The following is a 20,961-nucleotide window of genomic DNA, read 5'->3' on the forward strand; positions in this document are numbered from 1 at the left end:
TGTCTGATAGGGTAAAAAACTCCAGTCATAAATGACAATAATGACATATTCCATTTCATCTTCATTTGATGTAGTTAATATGCAACAAGCTGAACACAGAAGCCACATTGTACCTCACAGGTGAATACATATATTTTCTTTGGTGATAAAAACCTCTAATTGTGGCTCCAGTAAATACATATAAATATCATCAATAAAACTAAATGATTACATTTAAATTACCAAAGATTAATCTGCTGTGGCCTGAATCTTCCTCCTGGTCTGCATGGACCTCAACTGTTCAGTCGCTTGTGCGTAATAAAATGTCTCCGGGTTTTGATGTTGAGCTGGAGGATGAATCTGCGTTCTGCTGCCACACTGGACACTGGGATTACAAGTTCCCCTTCTTCAGCCAAAGTTTTGAAATCAGGGAACGTTTCTCCAATTTAAGTGCTCAATAATCAGCAAGACTCTCTGAATATTTTCTGATCAATTAGCTCACCGACAGCAATACGCATCTAGTCGAGATCAAAGATAATTTTTTTTTCACCATTAAGAAAAATCGGACAAAGACAAAAAATATCTGGTTAACGCGACATAAAGCAACTAAATATAGATGAAGATATGTGAGATAATAAACTAAAATGATACTGGCCTAACTTAAGATGGACTTTCAATGAGGAAACAACCTAATTAAGGTTTTTATGTACGTTGGACCCCATGGTATTTGCAGGTGTTGGGGACCACAGTTAAAATCCACAAATACATAAAAACTTTTAGAACTGCCTATTTTATTATTTCAAAACACCAAATATATGATAATATACTTTATTACACACAGTGGAAACCATCTTTGCTGAAGCTAACATCCACCATCTTCCTTCCGCTGGGTTCAGCCAATCAGTGCCAAGGACAATAAATGGTGCTTCTGGATTGGCTGATTTGCAAATGGCAGCCAATTACACAAAGTAACATTGCACAAAGGTATTTCAATTTGCCAAACTGCCTTATTTTAGAAATGCTCTACAGAGAAATTAGTGAATTTTCCATAAATAATTTGGAATTATGCACTAAAGAAAAATAAACACACATCTATATATACAGTACAGACCAAAAGTTTGGACACACCTTTTAATCCAATGAGTTTACTTTATTTTCATGACTATTGACATTGTAGATTCACACTGAAGGCATCAAAACTATGAATAACACATGTGGAAATATGCACTAAACAAAAAAGTGTAAAACAACTGAAAATAGCCCTTATATTCTAGTTTCTTCAAAGTAGCAACCTTTAGCTGTGATTACTGCTTTGCACACTCTGCATTTTCTTGATGAGCTTCAAGAGGTCGTCACCTGAAATGGTTTTCACTTCATAGGTCAACCTGCCCTGTCAGGTTAATAAGGGGGATTTCTTGCCTTATAAATAGTCATGAAAATAAAGAAAACCCATTGAATTAGAAAGGTGTGTCCAAACTTTTGATCTGTACTGTATATATACATTTATTTTCTTTTTTAATGTTTTTCCATAATATTGCTTTCTCCTGTGTGTGTTGCTGCTTTTGCAGAATTTTCTGTGGAACCTAGAATAAAATTTTAATTTTAATAACTTTCATAATGGATTATATGACTGAATACTTAGAAATATTATTTCCTCTGTCAACAATTATTAGTTTTTTCATAACAGTTACTCTCTGAGCATTGGATGTGAATTGGGCCCTAAAACCTCCTACATCTTGAATATATAAAATGATTTTCAAATCAAATATTATTATTTGCAGGATTTAAATATGGCTGAATTTGCAGTGAGAGACCATTTGACACTATTTATGACGCATAAAACAAATATGTCGTTTTCATTAGGAATTATAATATGCATCAAAAGACATACAAACACAAGATAAGTGGATCCCACTTTAATGTGGTTTTAAAACCTGCAGCCTGGGACTACAGTGCTCCACTGCCCTCCAGTGGACATCTGCGGAACTGCAGCGCTGAACACCGAGACGGGAGTTTTAGAAAATATTCCCACTAAGAAATATCACAATAAATAAATGAAAATACATTTCAAAATCACAATAGAAAACATTAATTTTGATGAATTATTCCTTGTAGAAGTTAAAGCCAAAGTCTCTTCACCACACCAGGACGCAATAGACTGGTAGATTATCAATTAAAATTGTTTTATCATTTTAGTAATCTAATATGAAAATATATCTAAATAATTATAAAGCATAGCTACACATTTTTTAAAAACATATCACATATATTTAAGGCATTTATTTTGGTTCATTTTGAGGATTTTGTCAGGTAATGAAAATGTAAGATTCAGATCATTAGAAAGATTGAATATTGCATCATTATACCTGGAAATCTGCAACTTTTACAATCCAAGCAGCCATTTTTGCACAGTGGTTATTAAATGGTTACTAAAGCAGGTATTAGTACTTTTAACAGTGTGATTAAGTGTCATGTTCTGCTGGAAATTTAAATCAGTCTGCAGCTGCAGTTCATGTGAATAACTTCTGAATGTGTTGATTCTCACGCCTGTGGTTTCTGCACATTTTCTGACCACATGTTTTCCTTCCACTCAACTTCCCATATCATAAACGCTTGAATGCAGCAACGTTTTGAGGCTTGACTTCCTTGTGGAGGGCATTAACGCTCAGCTGTCTTCTTTATGATTGTGTAGGCCATAACAGGACCATAACATTTAATATTTCTGTGGTACAAATATAATATTTTCATTTTCTGAGACATAATTTTGGTTTTTCATTAGCTATAAGTCATGATCTTTAAAAAGCTTGGAATATACGAAACTTTCTGTAACAAGAATGAACGTTTCAGCTTAATTAACAATTTCCAGTGATATTTAAAATCACTGAGCTGAACCTTTATGTTTCATTTCTATTTTTATTTAATGTCAGGATCTTGTAACACTTTTAGTACAGAAGCAAAGAACAGAGCTGGGTAGTAATTAGTTACATTTACTTAAGTAACTTTTTGGAAAAAATTTACTTTTATCAGTATTTTTACCACAATGCATTTATTACCTTTACTTGAGTAATTTTATTATGAAGTATTTCTACTTATGAAGTAATACTTATAAGTAGAAATACTTCATAAGTAGTAAGAAGTACTTCATAAGTATTTCCACTTATGAAGTAGAAAAACTTCATTATAGAATAAAAGATTATGAAGCATTTTACTTTTATTTGAGTAAAATTTCTGGATTTTCTACCAACTGAATGAAAAACAAACATGTTTTAAACAAAAATCCACCAGACTCAGACTTGCAGTTTTTGTTAAAGTTTCCTAAGTTTTTCATTGACAGAAACTGATTTAGATAAACTTTCTTTCGCCTGATTATTTTTTGTTACTTAAATGAATTATTGCCATTTTGTTCTTTAAAATACCAAAATTTTGAAATATTAAATGACTGATAATTTTATCAGTTACTCAGTACCTGAGTAGACTTTTACCAAATAGTGTTTAGTCTTACTTGAGTAATTTCTTGGACGGCTGCTTCTTATTTTTACTTGAGTAAAGTTTTTGGAAACTCTCTGGCAGTGAAGATGTTGAAGTTTTTTGCATCACACCAGGCTGAGAGCTTTTTCTATTCTGTTCAAACTTTTCCATTTTAATATAAAAATATAAAAACAAGACCAACTTCTGTAGTTTTAAATGGACAAAATAACAATTTAACTTGTTATTTTTGCACAAACGACAGTAGGATATTTAGTGGACAATAATCCCTGTGTCTATTCGTTTTACTGAGCACCAAAACGTAAATCCAGTGACTCTTTACTGGTCTAATGAGTCAAGCATGAGGAGCATTTAAGCATCGTGCAGGAAGTATTTTATACCAATAGATTAAGACGTCAGGCTTCGGAGACGGATCAGGAATCTGTGTGTGCAATATTAAATGAAGAGGCTTCTCGGACCGTATATTAGTGCTTAATCTGCCGCCTAACAAGATAGAGCGAGACACGTGGCGCCTGCACAGCATCACTGATGATGGGACCAGTAATGATGGAGGAGAAGAGCCTGAGGGTGGCAGCTAAGCCCAAAGTAGCTTACTGTGGCAACGCATGACTGGTTGCACCGCCACTGATGTGTGTGTCCAGTTATTAAATCAAATACGTGACACCAAGTAGCTTAAAGCTCCAATAAGCCAACAGGAAGGTCGCCCACATCCAGGTCCAAGCAGGCAGGGCAGAGAGCCAAAAGGCTGAGCTAAAGCAGAAGTAGCACTATTTCAACATATTTGTTACTCAAGTAAAAGTAAAAAGTAGCAAGAAATTACTCAAATGAGAGTAAAAAAGTATTTGGTAAAAAGTTTACTCAAGTATTGAGTGTCTCAAGTGTCTGTTTCTGGTGAGTTTTTGGCTAAAACATGTTTGTTTTTCATTCAGTGGGTAGAAGATCCAGAAATTTTACTGAAGTAAAAGCAGAGATACATCATAATAAAATTACTCAAGTAAAAGTTTACAGCGTAGTAAAAATACTCCTAAAAGTACATGTCATCTGCCAAAACCTTCTCATTTTCCTGTTTGTCATCCTTGCCTCATGCCTCGACATTCATGCATAAGTCCATCTTTGTAATTTGTTGAGTTAGTAAAAGTTTACTATAGATAAATAAATAATTAAAAAAGCTTACTGGAAGTTGCAAAGACCAAAGTATGAAGCAAAGTATGAGGCGGCTATTAATGCTAATTTAGTGTTTCACTTCCTCTGCTGCCACTGAAACTACAGGCTGACTACAGCTCCAGCTCTCCCGTCCTTCCTAACGTACAAACAATATAAGTACACTACAAATATTACTCAATTACAATTTCTGAGTACTCTACTCACCTCTGTGTAATACTAAATTAAGCATCAGTGACATTTACTGTAGTACTTACATGGAGACAATGCCCCACCATCATGTAGCCTAGCATATATGGAAAAAACAGGTTAGCATCTCGTCTTTTGCATGTTTCTAAAGCTGCTGCGGTGTAAAGGCCGATAGCTAATGTAAACACATGCTCTACTGACAAGTTGGTGTGTAAGTCACCTTTTTAAAAAAAATGTAACTGAACCGAAACACACAGGATTCCACAGCACATCTACACGTTAAGGTTGTCAAAGTCAAGCTAGCATAACTGAACTACTTCCTTCTCCCTCACTACTTTTTCTTAATTAACTTTTTCCTGACATCTTCACCTAGTTGTCAAGGTGTAGCAAAGCACTGCGTCTCGTTTACTTTTATTTATCAGGTGGACATTTAAGTTTTTGCACGTTATATTGACAACCTAACAGCTAAGTACTTCATTAAAGCTTTGCATTTTACATATCTCATAATATGTTTGGTGAAATACAGTTAGTCATCTAATTATAAATAAGCATTTTAATAAATGAATTACAAATTTATAATAGTTGTCAGGCTACAAGCCAAATTAACTCTGTTATAGATCCAGATACTTACTTCACATTAGGAAAAATAGAGCAATTCTTCTTCTACAGAAATGAATAATTAATCCCAGGTCTTCAGTCAAAATTTCTAGAACTACACATTTTCCTGGCTTATTTAAAAATGGTTTAATCTAATTTAATTTAACTCTGTATTAAGTTTATTTATCTAATATCTGGATTATTTGTTTTTGGAATACATAAGTTTGTTTGTAGGATGTAGATGTGAAGCTAAGCTATAGCATTCCCATGCTGGCATGTAGCGGGCATCAGAAACAGCTGTATAATAGATATCATGCCTGTTTTTTCCCCCCTATTTTTGTGCATAACGTTATAAAATATTATTGACATCCCTACATTGATCAGTGTATCTATGTGATACACTATAATGTCTGAATTGACGTCATCGTTCACAGCTTCTCCTTCTGTTCACTGATTGGTACAAATTCCGTCGGAGGAATCGACTTTAATCGGCGAAATTAGAATCGAGTAGAAAGAATTACGTAGGAAGGAAACAAACTGATTAAAACTGAAGAAAGAAAAATGGCAAAGTTTACTAACCAAAGTCTTCTTCTGTTCTGTTTGCATATAGGAAAATATGTTCAGCAACTTTTATTATTTTCCTTTCAATATGTTGACTTTTTACCAATTGCTTGAAGCAAGTGCTTTGATGATTCCCAATTTCCACTGAAGTTTGGAGCTGGACGGAGCGGCACACGTCTCGGCGGTCCGAGCTCTTAATTGGACTTCAAACAGGACCGTAGGCCGCGGCATAATCCCATGGTCAGGATCAATGCCAGGCTGGAAAATGAATCCTTTTCCACAAATTTTGCTGGTCCTGTGTGCCTCTGCTAAGCAGTCGCGTTTCACTCGGGAAGGTTTCTGTGTGACTGAACTTCAAACAGCTGAATATTTGACCAGAAGTTTCCCGTTTTCATGTTGCTTCAACATGAAAACGAGCTGTGTCCTGTTGTTCTGCACGGAGGAGCTAAAACTGATGCAGAATTGTATAAATTACGGTAATCTTACGTTTTCAATCGTGACACTTTATAATTTATTAACTAGCCTAAGGGTTGTATTTCATTGAAAGTTTTTTTTAAGTAGATGTGCATCTTAATGAACATGAATATTAGTCAAAAATGTTTTATTGCACGTATTTTAATCTAAAAGTGATTAATATTTAGATTTATTGGGTATAGCTTACAGATAACGACAACCCAAATTCGGTTGCTAAGAAAACAAAAAATAATTTTTAAACCTTAAATTTAATGACCTACAATGGTAAGAAAAAATTTACCATCAACCTTAAAATTTCCTAAATAAATTTGATTTGATTTAATTGAAACCACTAAATAAAAAATAAATTAAAAAAACACTAATTAAAAAAAAAAAAAAAGCTTTGGTGCTATGATGAGTTTTTTTGAAATTTATTTTGCAAATCTGCAGTGAAAACATTTTTTCGCATCACAGGAGTCACGTGATCAACAACCGGATGTTAACACTGGTGCAAACAGGAAGTGGTAGGAAGATGGCGGCTCTGTGTCTTTTAATGACTTATTGTGTGAATAAACTTATTTAGGCTTGATTTTTAAAAAGAAGCAATTGCAAGATGATTTTTTTTCTTTGTACATTAGAGGGATATTGACAAAGTTCTGCACACATTTGTAATGGAAACGCAGCTGATGACACCCCCAAGAGGAGGTTAATCCACAAAAGGTCATTGCTACAGAAACTGGTTGTTCAAGTTTCTCCCTTCTAGCATAATACCGAAAAGTTAAGTGGAAGGAAAAGGTTTGGTAGAATAAAAATGAAGCAACAAGAATGACAGCAGCCTTGAGTCTGGAGGAGGCGGCAGAGAATCCAAGCTGATCATTTAATCTTCAACGCCTTTATCCACCTCAGTTTCTGCATGTGTTTGTATTATATATGTTTAATAATAGTTACAATTATTATTAAACATATATGGTGTAATTTCTTTGCATATCTGAAGAGAACTGGTGAAAATATATTTACTTTCTAAAACCGATGAAGGGAAAATAAAATATAAAATACAGACTGGTGGTAAGGTTTATCATGATGAAGCAGAAATAAAAAAACTGCATTAACGTTCCACAGGTTTAATGCTTTTATTGGTTCATATTAGATGGTTTTATGACAGGTGACATACTCTTTGATTACAGCTGAAATATGTTAAGGCAAAAAAAGAAAGAATAGAAGCATAACCATCAGCTTCTTGTGAAGAGGAAGTTGCAGGATGGCACACAGCAGAACAAAAGGCAACTGGTTTCATTAAAAAACAGTAAAACAAAAAAAAAAAGTATTTTTAGTAATTTGTAAAAAATAATCAACGGTTCTCCTCTAAACGGGGAAATCAAAGAGATGGGTCACAACGGAAGACGTAAACAAAATCACGTCTTCATGACATTTTGATGAAATATTTCTGCAGAAAATAAGACCGGATTTTATCAGAAGAGGTAAGACGTGTCAGCGTAAACTATTCATTTATTCAACACTGAAAGTAAAAAGATCAACAAGCAAGAGGTTTGGCCCTGGAGGATTTCATGAACAAAGATTAAACTGAACAAATATCATTTTACCTTTCGTTTAGTCTCTTCTACATGACGGCCAATTAGGGCCGTTGTGTATATATGTAAAAAAGGAGAAAATTTCCACCAAAAAACAATTGTGAGATTAAGCTCAGAAGTTTTCAAGAATAAAACAAATTTCTGAGCTCAAAAGGTTTGCAAGAGAAACTCAGACATTTTGAGATTAATCTTAGAAATTTTCTAAAAAGAAAAATTAATGAGATTAAAGTCAAATTGGTGAGAAAAAACAATTTTTTTTAAATGAATCCCAGAAATTTTCTGAAAAAACAAAAATTAGAAGTGTTTTGCTCAAAAAGGTGAAAATCTTTCATTTTTGAAACAGAAAATTTCCTAAAGTAAAAAATGTAAGGGTAATTTCCATGTTTCTTCTAGGAAATATGCAAAATTACTCAAATTTTCTCTTTTGATGCAGATTATTACCTGCTGAAGTTCAGAAATTTCTAATTTATTCTAGTAAATTTTGGTTCATGCTCAATAAACATCCAAATTTATTGGCAGAGAAGTCCTCCTTTTTTTATGTATATATATCTACAATGGTTTTGATACGCTGTCGTAGTTCTGGTTTTGTGGTGGACTCTTATTTTTTTGCTTTCACCCCCTTTTCTTTCTCGAACTGAGCGATCTGGTTGAAAATGTCCAGCAGGTTGGACGGGAGGTTCTTGTTTCTGCCGTCTCGCTGGCCGTTCTGATCTCCAGAACTCTCTGGTTTTTTACTCTGTTCTGGATCCGACGTTCTCTCTCTCTCCCTCTCTTCCTTATTCTCGTACCTACCGCCATCACAGGAGCTCCTGGTGGAGGAGTCGTGTCTAATCCTGCTCCTTCCGGAATATTCCGGTTTCTGGGAATACTCCACCTCAGCTGAAGAGCTGGATAGTTTCCTGGTGTGATTCTCCTCCACGCTGCTTCTTTCTCTCCTTCCTGCTCTGTTCTCCTCCCTCCATCTTTCCCTGCTCTCTGTTCTTCTCTCTCTCTTCGGGCTTCTGCTGGTTTTCCGTTTATTCGCCCCACTATCCGCTCTGTCCCTCCTCTTCCCTTGTCTGTGGGAAGAATCCGACTCTTCCTCCTCTGAAGCCGCTGCCAGAGAAAACAGCCGGCTGATTTTCCCGTCGCCCCCCACCCCGTCCTCCTCCGCCCCTCCAAACACCAGGCCCCCCTTTTGGTTGAGAAAAGTGGCGGAGGTGTTGGGAGGCGCGGGAAACCACTCCAACTCCTGCTCCTCCTCTTTCTCCATCCTGCCTTTCCCGCTCTTACCCTCCTCACTCTTCCTCCGGCGGTGCTTGCTTCTTCCTCGCCCGGACTTTTTCCGCTTTTTCTTTTTCTTCTTAGACCTCCTGCGGGACGAGGAAGACGACGAGGAAGAAGAACTACTGCTGCTGGAGGAGGATGAAGAGGAGGAATTGGATCGCTTATGTTTCTTCTTCGCCCTAAAAACGAGAGACATCCACTAAAAATCCTCCAGCTGGAAAAGCATTTTTGTTTTGAAAAAGAAAATTAATCTGACTTGTCGTTACGCGCTCGGCGAGGTTCAACCTACCTTTTCTCCTCTTTTAAGATCTTACGTAATTTCTCAGCGCTGGTCTGGCTGCTCGTCGCTTTGACTTCCTCCTTAGCAAGCGCTTCTTCTCGCAAGCGAATCGATTTCTTTACAGACAAGGCACGACAGCAGCATGCAGGCAAAAAGCCCCGAGCGGCAGATTCAAAAACATTCACACCGTTCAGAAAGCCCCAAAACCACATCCATCCATAAAGTCGCACGATTATTATTTTTAAAGTTTAAAAGGAAAATTAATAAACAAGTCAAATGTGTTGCAGAATGATGGAGAAATGAACAGTCACATATTTCCCATAAATATTGGCGGCCGTAGACAGAGGTCCGGGCGATTCAAACAACATTTGTTTTCGGTTGAAATAAAAAAAGGTTTCAACATTACCGTGTTTGGCAGCATGTATAAGCGCCGCGCACCGGTTTCCACGGGACGAAGAGTCGTTGGCACAGAGCAGTTTATGCGTTTCCAGCCCCCCACAAGGCAGGCGGCAGAGAGTCGTGGCAGTCAGGAGGTCAAAGGTCAGAGTATAAGGTGGAGCAGAAACACAAACATACCAAACACCTCATCAGTATTACAAACCTTAGAGTCAGGACGACGCCCAGCGACCCGACATTAAATGGAAACTGTTTACAGCAAAATTTAAATAAAAAACTTAACGATTCCTTTTCACAATAAACTACAAATTAAACTACGAATGAATCAACGTCACATTATGAACAGCTAATAGAAAACCAACAGTTTCTCCTCATCAGCTGGCTGCTGATCCAAAGGTCACAAGGTGTTTATATTAATAACAGACTATTCTTTATTTTATTTTTTTATTGTGAGACAACAAAGAAATTCCTTTTACATTAAATACTTTTTTTACTTTATTTATAGAACAGATTTTCTTTAATACAAAAACCCCAAACATGCAGTACGATAGAACAAGTTTACCAAAAAATGTCAAGTTGTCAAACATAAATTTTTTTTACCATCAGATGAAAAATTAAGGCTCAAGTTCAGTTTGTTGAATCTCTACGTTAAAATACAAAAAACCCACTAAACGTATGAAATGTTTGAATAATTATTTGCTTTCATAAGAAAAATATAACTACTCAGTAACAAAGTTCTGCTTTTTTTACTGCACCTGTAGGTACAGTTTACTTTCTTAGACAAATTAAACTTGTTTGTTTAGATTTGTAGCTAATATTGTAATTTGTTCTGCAGGATTCTCCTGTATTTTGACGTGTGGAGGTGTTCTGCCCCGCTCACCTGTATGGTGTCATTGATGTTGCGCAAGGCGTCTTTGGCCTCAAGATTGGAGTCATCGAGAGACAACGCTCTCCTGTACAATCCCTCCGCTGTCACCAGTTTCTCCTGCTCTTCAAGTCTGTAAGACACAAAGACACAGAACAGAAACCTGTGAAAACATTCACGGCATTCCTTCACGGCCCAGTTACAGCTACCTGCACCGCAGTGACCTTTAACCTTCATGGGAAACTGGAACAGGAAGTCAGATTTCAAGTTTCATTGTCTGAAATAACATAAACATCAGATGTAGTTTTTTTCAGATGAGTTTTATTCCCGGATTACAAATGACGTCACGAAACAAATCTGATATTTTTAAAAATATTTTTAATAGATTTTCATAATTTAACCAATTAAATTATGCAGATCTAATCAATTAATACTTACAACCTGCTACGATTAGACTGAGCCAGCAGGTTTCATGTTAGTTCTGAATACAAACAAGTTTTTCTACATCCTGACAGTGAAACTTGTTATGTAAAAATTTGATTCTGCAAAACTTTCTAAAATAATCAGGATTGTGTTTCTAAGCTTTGCTAATATTAAAGAGCCTCATGCACTTAAATTTATTATTATTCCTATGAAGAGAATTTCTGAGATTACTCTCAAAATTTTTGATAAATTTGTTTGTTTGAGTTTTCCTACAATGACCCAATAAGCCGCAGCAGATTTTATGTGTTTGCTGAATTAAAAGACATCTAGTTTCCAGTTTCTTTTGGGCTTTGTTGAATACATTTATTTTCAGTAAGAACAAGATTTGGCTCACTTTGTTTCAAAATGTTTGCTATATTTGACGACGTTTAAGAAAAAATAAAAGCTGATTTGGCTGCAGCAAGCCGGCTTTCCAGTAAAAATCTCTGGATAATCTTGGTTTTAGTTTTTGTTAAAAATTGGTTATGGAATCATGAATTCTTTGTGTTGTTTACATTTTTCTGTGTGAGAAAATGATGTTGGTAATAATCTTTAAGTCTCCATCTGCATGTACGGGTCAAATTTCTATCATTTTTCTGTTCAATCAAGATCAGGAGCGGTAACGTTTAATGTTTTAATGCCTTGCTAGTCTTCATTAACCAGCCTCAATCAGATGCAGACTTTTAATTATTAAAACCTTATTTTAAGAGAAAAAATTTTACATTTTAACCACTTTATCTTTTTTAGAATATTCAAAAATAAGTACCAAAAAAAAATTGGAATGGGGAATCTCTGGGGTTTTTTTGTTTTTTTTAAATCACATCCAACTTGAAAAGCAAAAGGCGCTGCTCACTGTTTTCCTCGCTCCACCAGAGTTTGGCAGAGGTACTTCTTAGCGTTCCGGTGGTCCGGACAGTTTTCCAGAGCCAGCTCAAAGTCCGAGATAGCCTTCACCATGCTGCCTTTGTTAGCATATCTGGGGAGTGAAAACAAAAGAAAATGTGAGAGATAACGTCTGAGATTTTAGTCAAACGGCTCCAACTTGATCTTTGCAGTAGGAAAAATCAATCGATCAATCAATGAAGTTACTTTATTCGTTTTTTATTATATCATCAAAACATCATGTAGTCACCAATTTGAAACCAGCAGCCAACATCACATTTTGTGGAGCAGCATCATTAAAATTATCGATACACATCAAATATGTTGGTCAAAGTTTCAGTTGTTATGGTTCAAAATCAATCAGTTGTGTTTTTAGTCTGAATTTAAAGGAACTCAGCGTTTCAGCTCTTTTGCAGTTTTCTGTGTTTGATTAATCAATTAATCAAATACAAAAAAGAATTACACATTCTGCAGATTTTTCATTGAAGCCTTTCTTTTACCAATAACAGAAATCCAATTTTGTCAAGTGCCATCGTTAAAAACTTCCATACACATCTAAAGCAACTGAATTTTAGTCTTGATTTAAAGGAACTCAGTGTTTCGGCTGTTTTGCAGTTTTCTGGAAGCTTATTCCAGATTGCTGTTTGGTTCTTGCTTCTCTAGAATCATCAGTCGTTTAATCCTGGAAATGTTCTTCAGGTGATAAAAGGCCGACTTTGTAACTGTGTTTGTGTTTCTGAAGGTTCAGATCTGAGTCCATTCCTACACCCAGACCAATAAAAGGCAACAAGACAAAGACGCCTCACATTTTCTACAGAACAGGAAGGGGTGTTGGATTGAAAATATTCTTCCTCATACTTCATATCGGTATGAGGAACAAATTGAAGAACATTTTGTTCTTCAATTTGTGAATAGCTGCTTATAATCTATAAAGCTGAGGGACAATTGAATCTGCACAAGATAAGCAAACAGAGATGTAAGGAAGTAAACCCACAGAGCTCCTCGCGCCACCAGCGCTTCCACGTTATTGGTGTCGATTTCCAGAGCTTTGTTGTATTCGTTCATGGCCTCCACGTGACGGCCATGTTTGAAGCGGTCCACACCTGCGCGAACACTGCAGAGAACAGGTTTGTATGGAGGTAAATTAACAAACGACCACAGACAATGTTATATCTGTATTAGCTGCAGGTGCACTGATTGCAGCTTACCATTGATTTTGGTCCATACCAATTTTTTTTTGTCTGAAAAGTCGCTGAGTTAACTGAAAACATGCAGACATGACCAGGTGGGCGGTCTGTCAGGAGAGGACAGTGATAAAATATACACCTCATCTTCACAACCTAATCAGGGGTGTCCAAACCTTTTGCCATGTGGGACAAAATTTTAAACTCAAAAGTAGTTGCAGGACAAAAATTAACCTAAAAGAAAAATAAATAAATATTTAATGTAGATTTTTACAATGGTGTATTAGGGCTGAGGTTTCTCTTAAAAAGACTTTTAGCAGAAATTTTGTATTATTACTTTAATTTTGCATGTTTGTTGAGTTAAAAGAAATATTGGGGGCCAAACAACGTCCATCCAAGGGTCACAAATAGCCCCCGGGCCGCACTTTTAAAACCCTTGCCCTAAATCGTAATATTTGTTTTGAGATTGGTACTTTCATTTCTTTCCACTGCTGGTTCCATAACAGCAGAAATAAATTTGACTATATTTATTTCCACACGGTCTGTATTTGTGAGTTTTTCTCATCACTTCCATGTTTTTGATAATCATTCTGTGCAAATAAAATGAACTTAATTCATTTTAAATAAACCTAAACAGTGCTAAAAACACTGTGCTTGGGTTTCTGTTTCTGAATCATTCAATAACAACAAATTACTCTTTTATTTAATAAAAATGGCTGATTTTTAGACCATTGCTGAGGTAGATGAGATTGATGGATAAGATCGGTTTCACATGTAAATATCAGCCGATCATCGATGTCACAAGTTCAGGAAATCAGCGCCGATAAACAGGCTGGTGGATAAATCGGTGCACCCCTAATATTAACTATAAAGTTGGCAGAGTAATGTTACCACTTCAGGGCCCAGGATGCAGACTGCTTCTTTCTGATTGCAGAAGCAAAATCCTCCTTCTGGAAAAGTTTACTGTGAAGAATAAAAAACACAAAACCAGAAACTTTATAAAGTTCATCTGAGGTGAGAAGTAGAAAACAAAGGCAGCACTGTGCCAGGCACAGCAATGAGAGAAATGCTGTTCAACTTGTTTGTTGTTGACTTTTGGAGCCATGTGAGTATCAGGAAACACAAGATCAAAGAATCAGAACGAGACGTTTCAGTGACAGCAGAGTATCCAGCATTTCACTCCACGCTATTATTTTAAAGCAAAACAAAGATCAAAATCTGCTGTTGCAAAACATGAAAAATGAAACGGTTTTTAGACAGCTCACCACTGTAACCCTCTCATCATCGACGGCGGGTTGGTGTCACTGATTCCCACCTTCTGCAGCAGATACTCCACCACAGACGGGTTTTCGTAGCCGTGGCACCTGGTGAGGATTCGTTCGTACGTCTCGCTGGAGTCGGCGGCGGCGCGAACGCTACGGCTGAGCAACAAACACAAACTGTCACTGTAACAAAGCCTGCTGGCCGATAAAATGTCCCAGAAGTTATTGTAATAAACGATAATATTGTTGTTTGGAGACCATTTTCAAGCAATATAAAACATTCTCAAAAGTTGATAAACTTTAAATTCCAATGAACATTTAATTTAAAAAAATTGGAAGACATTTTAAATATCCAAAATAAATAATAGAAACAATGAAATAAAATAAATAATGAACAAAATTATTCTTCAAAAACGGTCTAGTTCAGAGCAAAGCAGGAGACTGAAAACTTCAGCAGGTTTTGGCAGAAAGTGAGAAAAAACAAAAAATGATAAATCAAGCAAATAATTATTGAGCTCGTTTTAGTTTATCATGCAATTAATTGATTTACTGCTTATTTCAACAGGCTGTAACACAAATAATGAACCTTAATGAAAACTGGATGATTATTCAAGTTTTAGGAATTTATCTCTTAGCATTTTGAGCTAAACCTTCACATCAAATAATCTGCTTTAAACAAAAATATCACCACTTTTAACACTTAAACTTCCACAGGCAACAGACGAATCAATCAGTGTTGTATTACTGAGCAGCACGACTGACTGGTGTTAATAGCTGCTCAGGTATGTGTAGCTAAACCACACGGTGGTTCAGAGAGTTCAGTGCGTTTTTACCTGTAGTGTGTGGGCAGATCTTCTCTAGTTATGACACCCAGCTTGATGTGAACCAGGTTAGGAGAAAGCGAGGCCTGGTGGAGGGACACTGTGATCTTTTCCTGGAACCGATCGATGTCTTTCACTCCAGCTGCAGAGCAAAATAAACAAACTGCTTCAGGAAAGATTCTTTTTACCATCAAATAAGACGGAAAACATTAACAAAATATCAGCAGGGATGCACCGATTTGAAACTATGGACCAGCATTGATATTATTTGTAGGGATGCACAATATATCGGCACCAACATCGGTATTTGTCACTTTTAGATTTTGGTATTTTCTGCCAATTTTATAATTGTCTTATTATTTTCACTGAACATAATTTTATTTTTTGCCTCATCATTTATCTACCTGTGATGTTGTGTTTGTTGTGAAGCACTTTGGTCAGCTGAGGCTGTTTTAAATGCACTACATAAATAAACTTTGACTTTGGTTTTTTAACCTATTGGTATCAGTCCAATAAATAAAAATGGGCCAAAATGAACAACCAATATTTATTTTTTAACTTGTTGCTCTCCAAAGGTGTCAAAACGGTAGTGAAATGCATGGAATATCGGTAAATATCGGTTATCGGCCATAACAGCAATATTAACATTGGATATCGACATCGGCCCAAATCTTATCGGTGTATCCTTAATTATTTGTAAACCACATTTAAGCAACAAGGCAGTTCAAAGTGATTTATGTAAAAAAAAAAACTTTTACCAATAGTGAAAAAAGTGATAAACATTACACTTTGCCAAACGCAATCAAGTTTGATCCAGATTTGTGGAGCATAGAAGCTGAATGCTGCTTCTCCATGTTTGGTTCTGGTAAAGTCATCATTCTATGCTGAACAGACTAACTTTACAATATTAAAGTAGCCTTTGCGCTACGTTTGAGGGTGCTAATACTAAACAAGCTTTCGTTTCTTCCTTAGTGGCTTACAGACTGCCGTCTAAACTGTTCTATTAAATGAACCTTATATTTTATCTGTGTTTATATTTTATGCTGCCGTTTCATTTAACACACCTTTAATCAAATCTCCGATCTGATAGTAGGAGAGAGGATCATCATGGCTGCTGGTGGAGGGAATTTCCTTGACATGACAAAGAGCCTGAGAGCACAAACAACAGAAAATAGACAAAACAATAACTATACAGTGCATCATAAATATGGCGGCCCGCCAGGCTGAGCATCATTTATTTATTTTGAATAGTTTTTTTAATACACCAATAACAGTGAAATATGCATGCCAGCTTTCAGTTAAACTAGTGCAGCTGGAAGGTGTTCTTGTAAAGCAGCTTCGCTTCATATGATTCCTCTATGAAGGCTGTTTTTTAGAGAATACTGTAAAAACATTAGAATTAAAAATAAAGCTATAAAGGACAAGTTAATGTTGCGATTTTAGAGGTTCACATTGAGCCTGCAGCGAGACTGATATGAGCACATACGTATATCTGTGTGAACAAAGAATAATGTATGTTATATTTATGCGCTGCAGTCTGGTTACGTTACATTGTAGTCTTCATATTCATGGAATAACAACAATCACCTGACTTTTTTTAACTACGTGACTTCACACACTGCACATGACAGAAACAGGATCTTCGGAAACAAAACAATTCATCTTGTGGGCCGGAATAAAATATCATTCATACCTGCTGGCAGCCGTTCAACAATTCAAGAGCTGCTGCACACATGAAAGCTGCGAAATTGACAAATCAGGTTTTTCCACAAGTTTGCCGCGCAGACTCACAGAAAGTTCCAGGTCCTCTATGTCTCTCTTCAGGCCTCCTGCCATGCACAGCAGTGTGAGAAAGAAGCCATATTCCCGAATGTTGTTGATGCGTCCCACCACGATGTCGCCTCTCTCCAAGTCCCTGTACATCATGGATCTTCTCTTCTCATACGGCAGCTCCATGAATAACTCCACTGGTGGCATGATGGCATAAGGCTCTGCAAGAGAACACACACATTTACAGAATTACTAAATGGAATCATAAACTAAGTTTTGCTTTCTATTTGTTTCATATTCAATCATTTTGTTCTGAATCTTTTTGTAGATAAAACTCAATAATAAAGTTACTTATTCATGTCTCGCTTTCTAACCATAAAACCAGACACAGATTTAAAAAGAAGCAGCAGTACTTCAAAAAAACTAAACCTTACCAAGTAATTTTGGTCTACATAATGATTTTAGTTATGTAGAAAAGTTGTGTAATTCTAGTTTCTAGTACAAATATTTTAATACTCTTCAAATAAGACAAAACTAATTTATAAGTAACTTTTCAGCAAGAAATATAACCTTGTTTTAAGTAAAAAATACCTTAATTTTAATTTTAAAAATTTCCATTTCCACTGGCAGAGCATTTCACTTTTAACATTTTCCTATAAGTGAATTTATCTGCCAATGGAACTAGAACTTTTTCATCACCGTGAAGGAATTATTTACGTTAAAATAAGCCACTGTATCTTGCTGGAAAGCTACTTTTAAATTAGTTAGTCTTATTTCAAGTACAATAAGATATTTGCACTACAAACTAGACCAAAATTGCTTGGTAAAATTTTGTGTTTTTGCAGTGAGAAGCAAATGAGGTGGAATAGCAGTGCTTGCAAACAACCAATGATGTAATTCAGGACATAAAACTGTAAAAAATATCGTCCTGAAATTGAGCTGTTAGCATGTTGAGACAGTCATGACACTACCTGTGTTCACACAGACCTAAAAACTGCACAAATTGGAATTGTGAAAATAAACGTGCTTACTAAAAACACGGCAATTTTCCAAAACAAATCATGTTTATCAATTAAACGTTTTTGGTGGTTTTTCGGCTGCATTAAAAGTAATGCATTTCAATGGAAAGACTTTTTTCACATCGAGTCACATAATCAACAACCAGATGTTACTGCAGGTGAAAAAGTCAAAGAAGACGACAGGAAGTGACAGGAGGATGATGGCGTGTTTTTTAATGACTCATCGCATAAACAAACTTATTCGTGTGATTTTAATTGTACTTCTTACTTAATAGAAACACCCCAATTGCAAACATTAGTGTAAAAACAAAGTTTTGCCCACATCTGTAATGGAAATGCAGCAACGGTGTTCAGTCAGAGGCCTCTTCAGACTGATTGCAAGACTGACTGCTACTGGAAATCCTTCCTGCCCACATCATGAGAAACCAGTGACTCCTTGAAGATACTTAGATGATCTGAGTTACAATAACATTTAATTTCTCTTTGGAATGAACAAAGTGTTATTGGACTGAATTTCTAAAACCTGGCCTGTGCTTTAAAAGAAGCTTCTAATTTGAGTGGATCAACACACACCTCCGTCCTCCTCCTCTTCATCGTCCTGTGGTGGCGGGTTGGCGGTCTTCCATGCCGGGCAGAAGAGAATGTCAGCCTTCCTGGCGATGAACTGCTCCACCAGTGGACTGGCATGTTCCTCACCTCTGCTTCACACACAACAATTTAACAACATTTAATTAGCAGCGTTCCCACAAAACCCATTAAGCTGAGTTTGGCACACAGAACAATTTGAAAACTTTACTATGCTACTATGTATAATGACAGAGATAAAGTTAAGAATGAAAGAAAGTGAAAAGAGCAATTTGTACATTTGAAAAAAAAAAAACATTTAACAAAAAAATGCTTTTCAAATGCAAAACTTTATATTAATGTCTCATGTGAGGCAGCTGCGCTGACGTATGCAGAAAGGCATAAGTTGACATTGCGACCTTGTGACGCTGCATTGGAAAGACACAAACCATAAAACCAGAACAGATTCCAGGGTATAGTTGTTTGGTTGTTGTATCTGATTTAAAAGGGTTACACATGTAAACTAACTTTATAGCTTCTAACAGAAAATAAATTAAATAAACATGTAGTTGGGATGTGTTAAGTAAGTTTGTTCAATATTTAAGATTATTACTCTGTTTCACAGCATCATGTCCATATTATTTCACAAAAAATTAGTATTTTATTGTTTGTAATGGAAAAACAGATATTTAGATCTATCTAAAACCACTGCGGGTGGGTAGTTTATCGCATTGTTTATCATTTATGGTGAAAAGCGAATTAATTTTGATTTATAAAAAAAAACTGACAGTATTATGGAAAAAAGTTCTTTTGACTCATTTACTCACTTTTTGGTCCATGAGAGCATCAATAAATTTGACAGTAGGATTAAATGCAGTTACTGTGTGGAGGTTAGTGATATAAATCATACTTTTTTAAGTAAGTAGTGTTCTGAAGAAACCTATTTCAAATTTTTATAATAAATGTAATTGAGTTTGTGGTGAATGACTGCTGTGTAATGCAGTCATAGCCATAGAGTTACCTAAAAAAACCCTGAGTTTCCTTAATCATGTTTATCGATATCAGAATACTATAACAAAATATCGCGATAAAAGTCTAACGCCTTATCACCTCTAGCAACAACACTTTTTTAAGGATAAAAAGGACTTTTTTATCCATTAAAATGACCCAAAAGCTTTGAAATAGCCGTTCCTCGAATCCTTGTTTAGACATTGAATGCAGTGCGGCGCATGTGAGCAAAATGTGATAAATTACGTGTACAAATAATTTTAAATTCAGGTATAATGTCGAAGAAAAGCGCGAGTCCGACATGCTGCCATACCTTCCGTCATACGTGGCTTTGCACAGGTCAGTCACCACCGCCTGGAAGTCTGGGTTTTCCGTTTGCTCACATTTCAGTTTGTTGAACAGCGTCTCGCCATGGTGGACCAGGCACTGCCGCAACAAGTCTCTGTCCATCCTGCTCCTCTCTCCACACGCCGTCACATTTTTCACAAGACAAACGCTCCAGCCGACGGTTGTCACTAACAGTCTGAGCTTAGAAACGTCTAAGAGAAGTAATCGTTCACAAACATAAGTAACATTAAGTCGAAAACAGACATGGGACTGTTTGTAATTTAAGCTTCAGCGCTGTTTTGAGCTATTGAGGCTAACAACCAAAACGCTAATGACACGCAGTAAGCAGACAGTGTTATTTAAAACCATTGAATCGACTCAAAATGCTTCCAAACATAGATAAAATGTATATAATATTCATTTAACTCAAACAATCCAGACCATTTGCTACATTTAGAAATAAAAGTAAGCTCAAATACTCTAAACTGAAACCGTAGCTGTTAGCTCCGGACCATCGCGCATGCTCACATTGTGTTACACTGAAATGAACAGAAAGAAACAAGCTATAACTAGGAACTAAAGTGACGGTCAAATTTTGACTTCTGACCGTTTTTTTTAAATTCAATCTACAGCTATATCTTGTTGTAAAGTTTTAAAACATATTCCAACATTTGAAACATTTTTGAATCCCTCAAAAGGAGCTGACATTAACAGTGTTCATACAAAACCTGTTTGACAGCCTCACTATAGATTTCCTGTAATAGATTTGCTAAAAAATGTAATGGCACCTTCAAAGGGAAAAACCTTTGTAGGTTTCTACATCTGAGGGAATCAGATAAT

The 20,961-nt window shown here is 36.1% G+C and overlaps 1 protein-coding gene across 3 annotated transcripts; it reads right to left on the minus strand.

Moving 5' to 3' along the window:
* Nucleotides 1-7,531: 7,531 nt before the first annotated feature.
* On the minus strand, nt 7,532-20,656 carry ttc14 (tetratricopeptide repeat domain 14). Of its 3 annotated transcripts, none has more exons than XM_028027018.1 (12): nt 20,108-20,656; nt 18,796-18,920; nt 17,225-17,424; nt 16,498-16,582; nt 15,446-15,575; nt 14,616-14,771; nt 14,242-14,313; nt 13,161-13,280; nt 12,138-12,260; nt 10,838-10,955; nt 9,571-9,677; nt 7,532-9,460 (listed from the first exon to the last, which is right to left on the minus strand). In XM_028027018.1, the coding sequence occupies exons 1-12, from the start codon at nt 20,242-20,244 to the stop codon at nt 8,614-8,616; spliced, it is 2,220 nt and encodes a 739-aa protein (XP_027882819.1). In that variant the 5' UTR covers nt 20,245-20,656; the 3' UTR covers nt 7,532-8,613. The 3 variants fall into 3 exon arrangements, with proteins under 3 accessions (XP_027882819.1, XP_027882818.1, XP_027882821.1); XM_028027017.1 differs by having other exon boundaries at nt 18,796-18,923; nt 20,108-20,244; XM_028027020.1 differs by having other exon boundaries at nt 9,434-9,677; nt 18,796-18,923.
* Nucleotides 20,657-20,961: the final 305 nt, after the last annotated feature.

This window comes from Xiphophorus couchianus, chromosome 9 (assembly GCF_001444195.1).
Source record: "Xiphophorus couchianus chromosome 9, X_couchianus-1.0, whole genome shotgun sequence".
In the NCBI taxonomy this organism is placed as follows: Eukaryota; Metazoa; Chordata; class Actinopteri; order Cyprinodontiformes; family Poeciliidae; genus Xiphophorus; species Xiphophorus couchianus.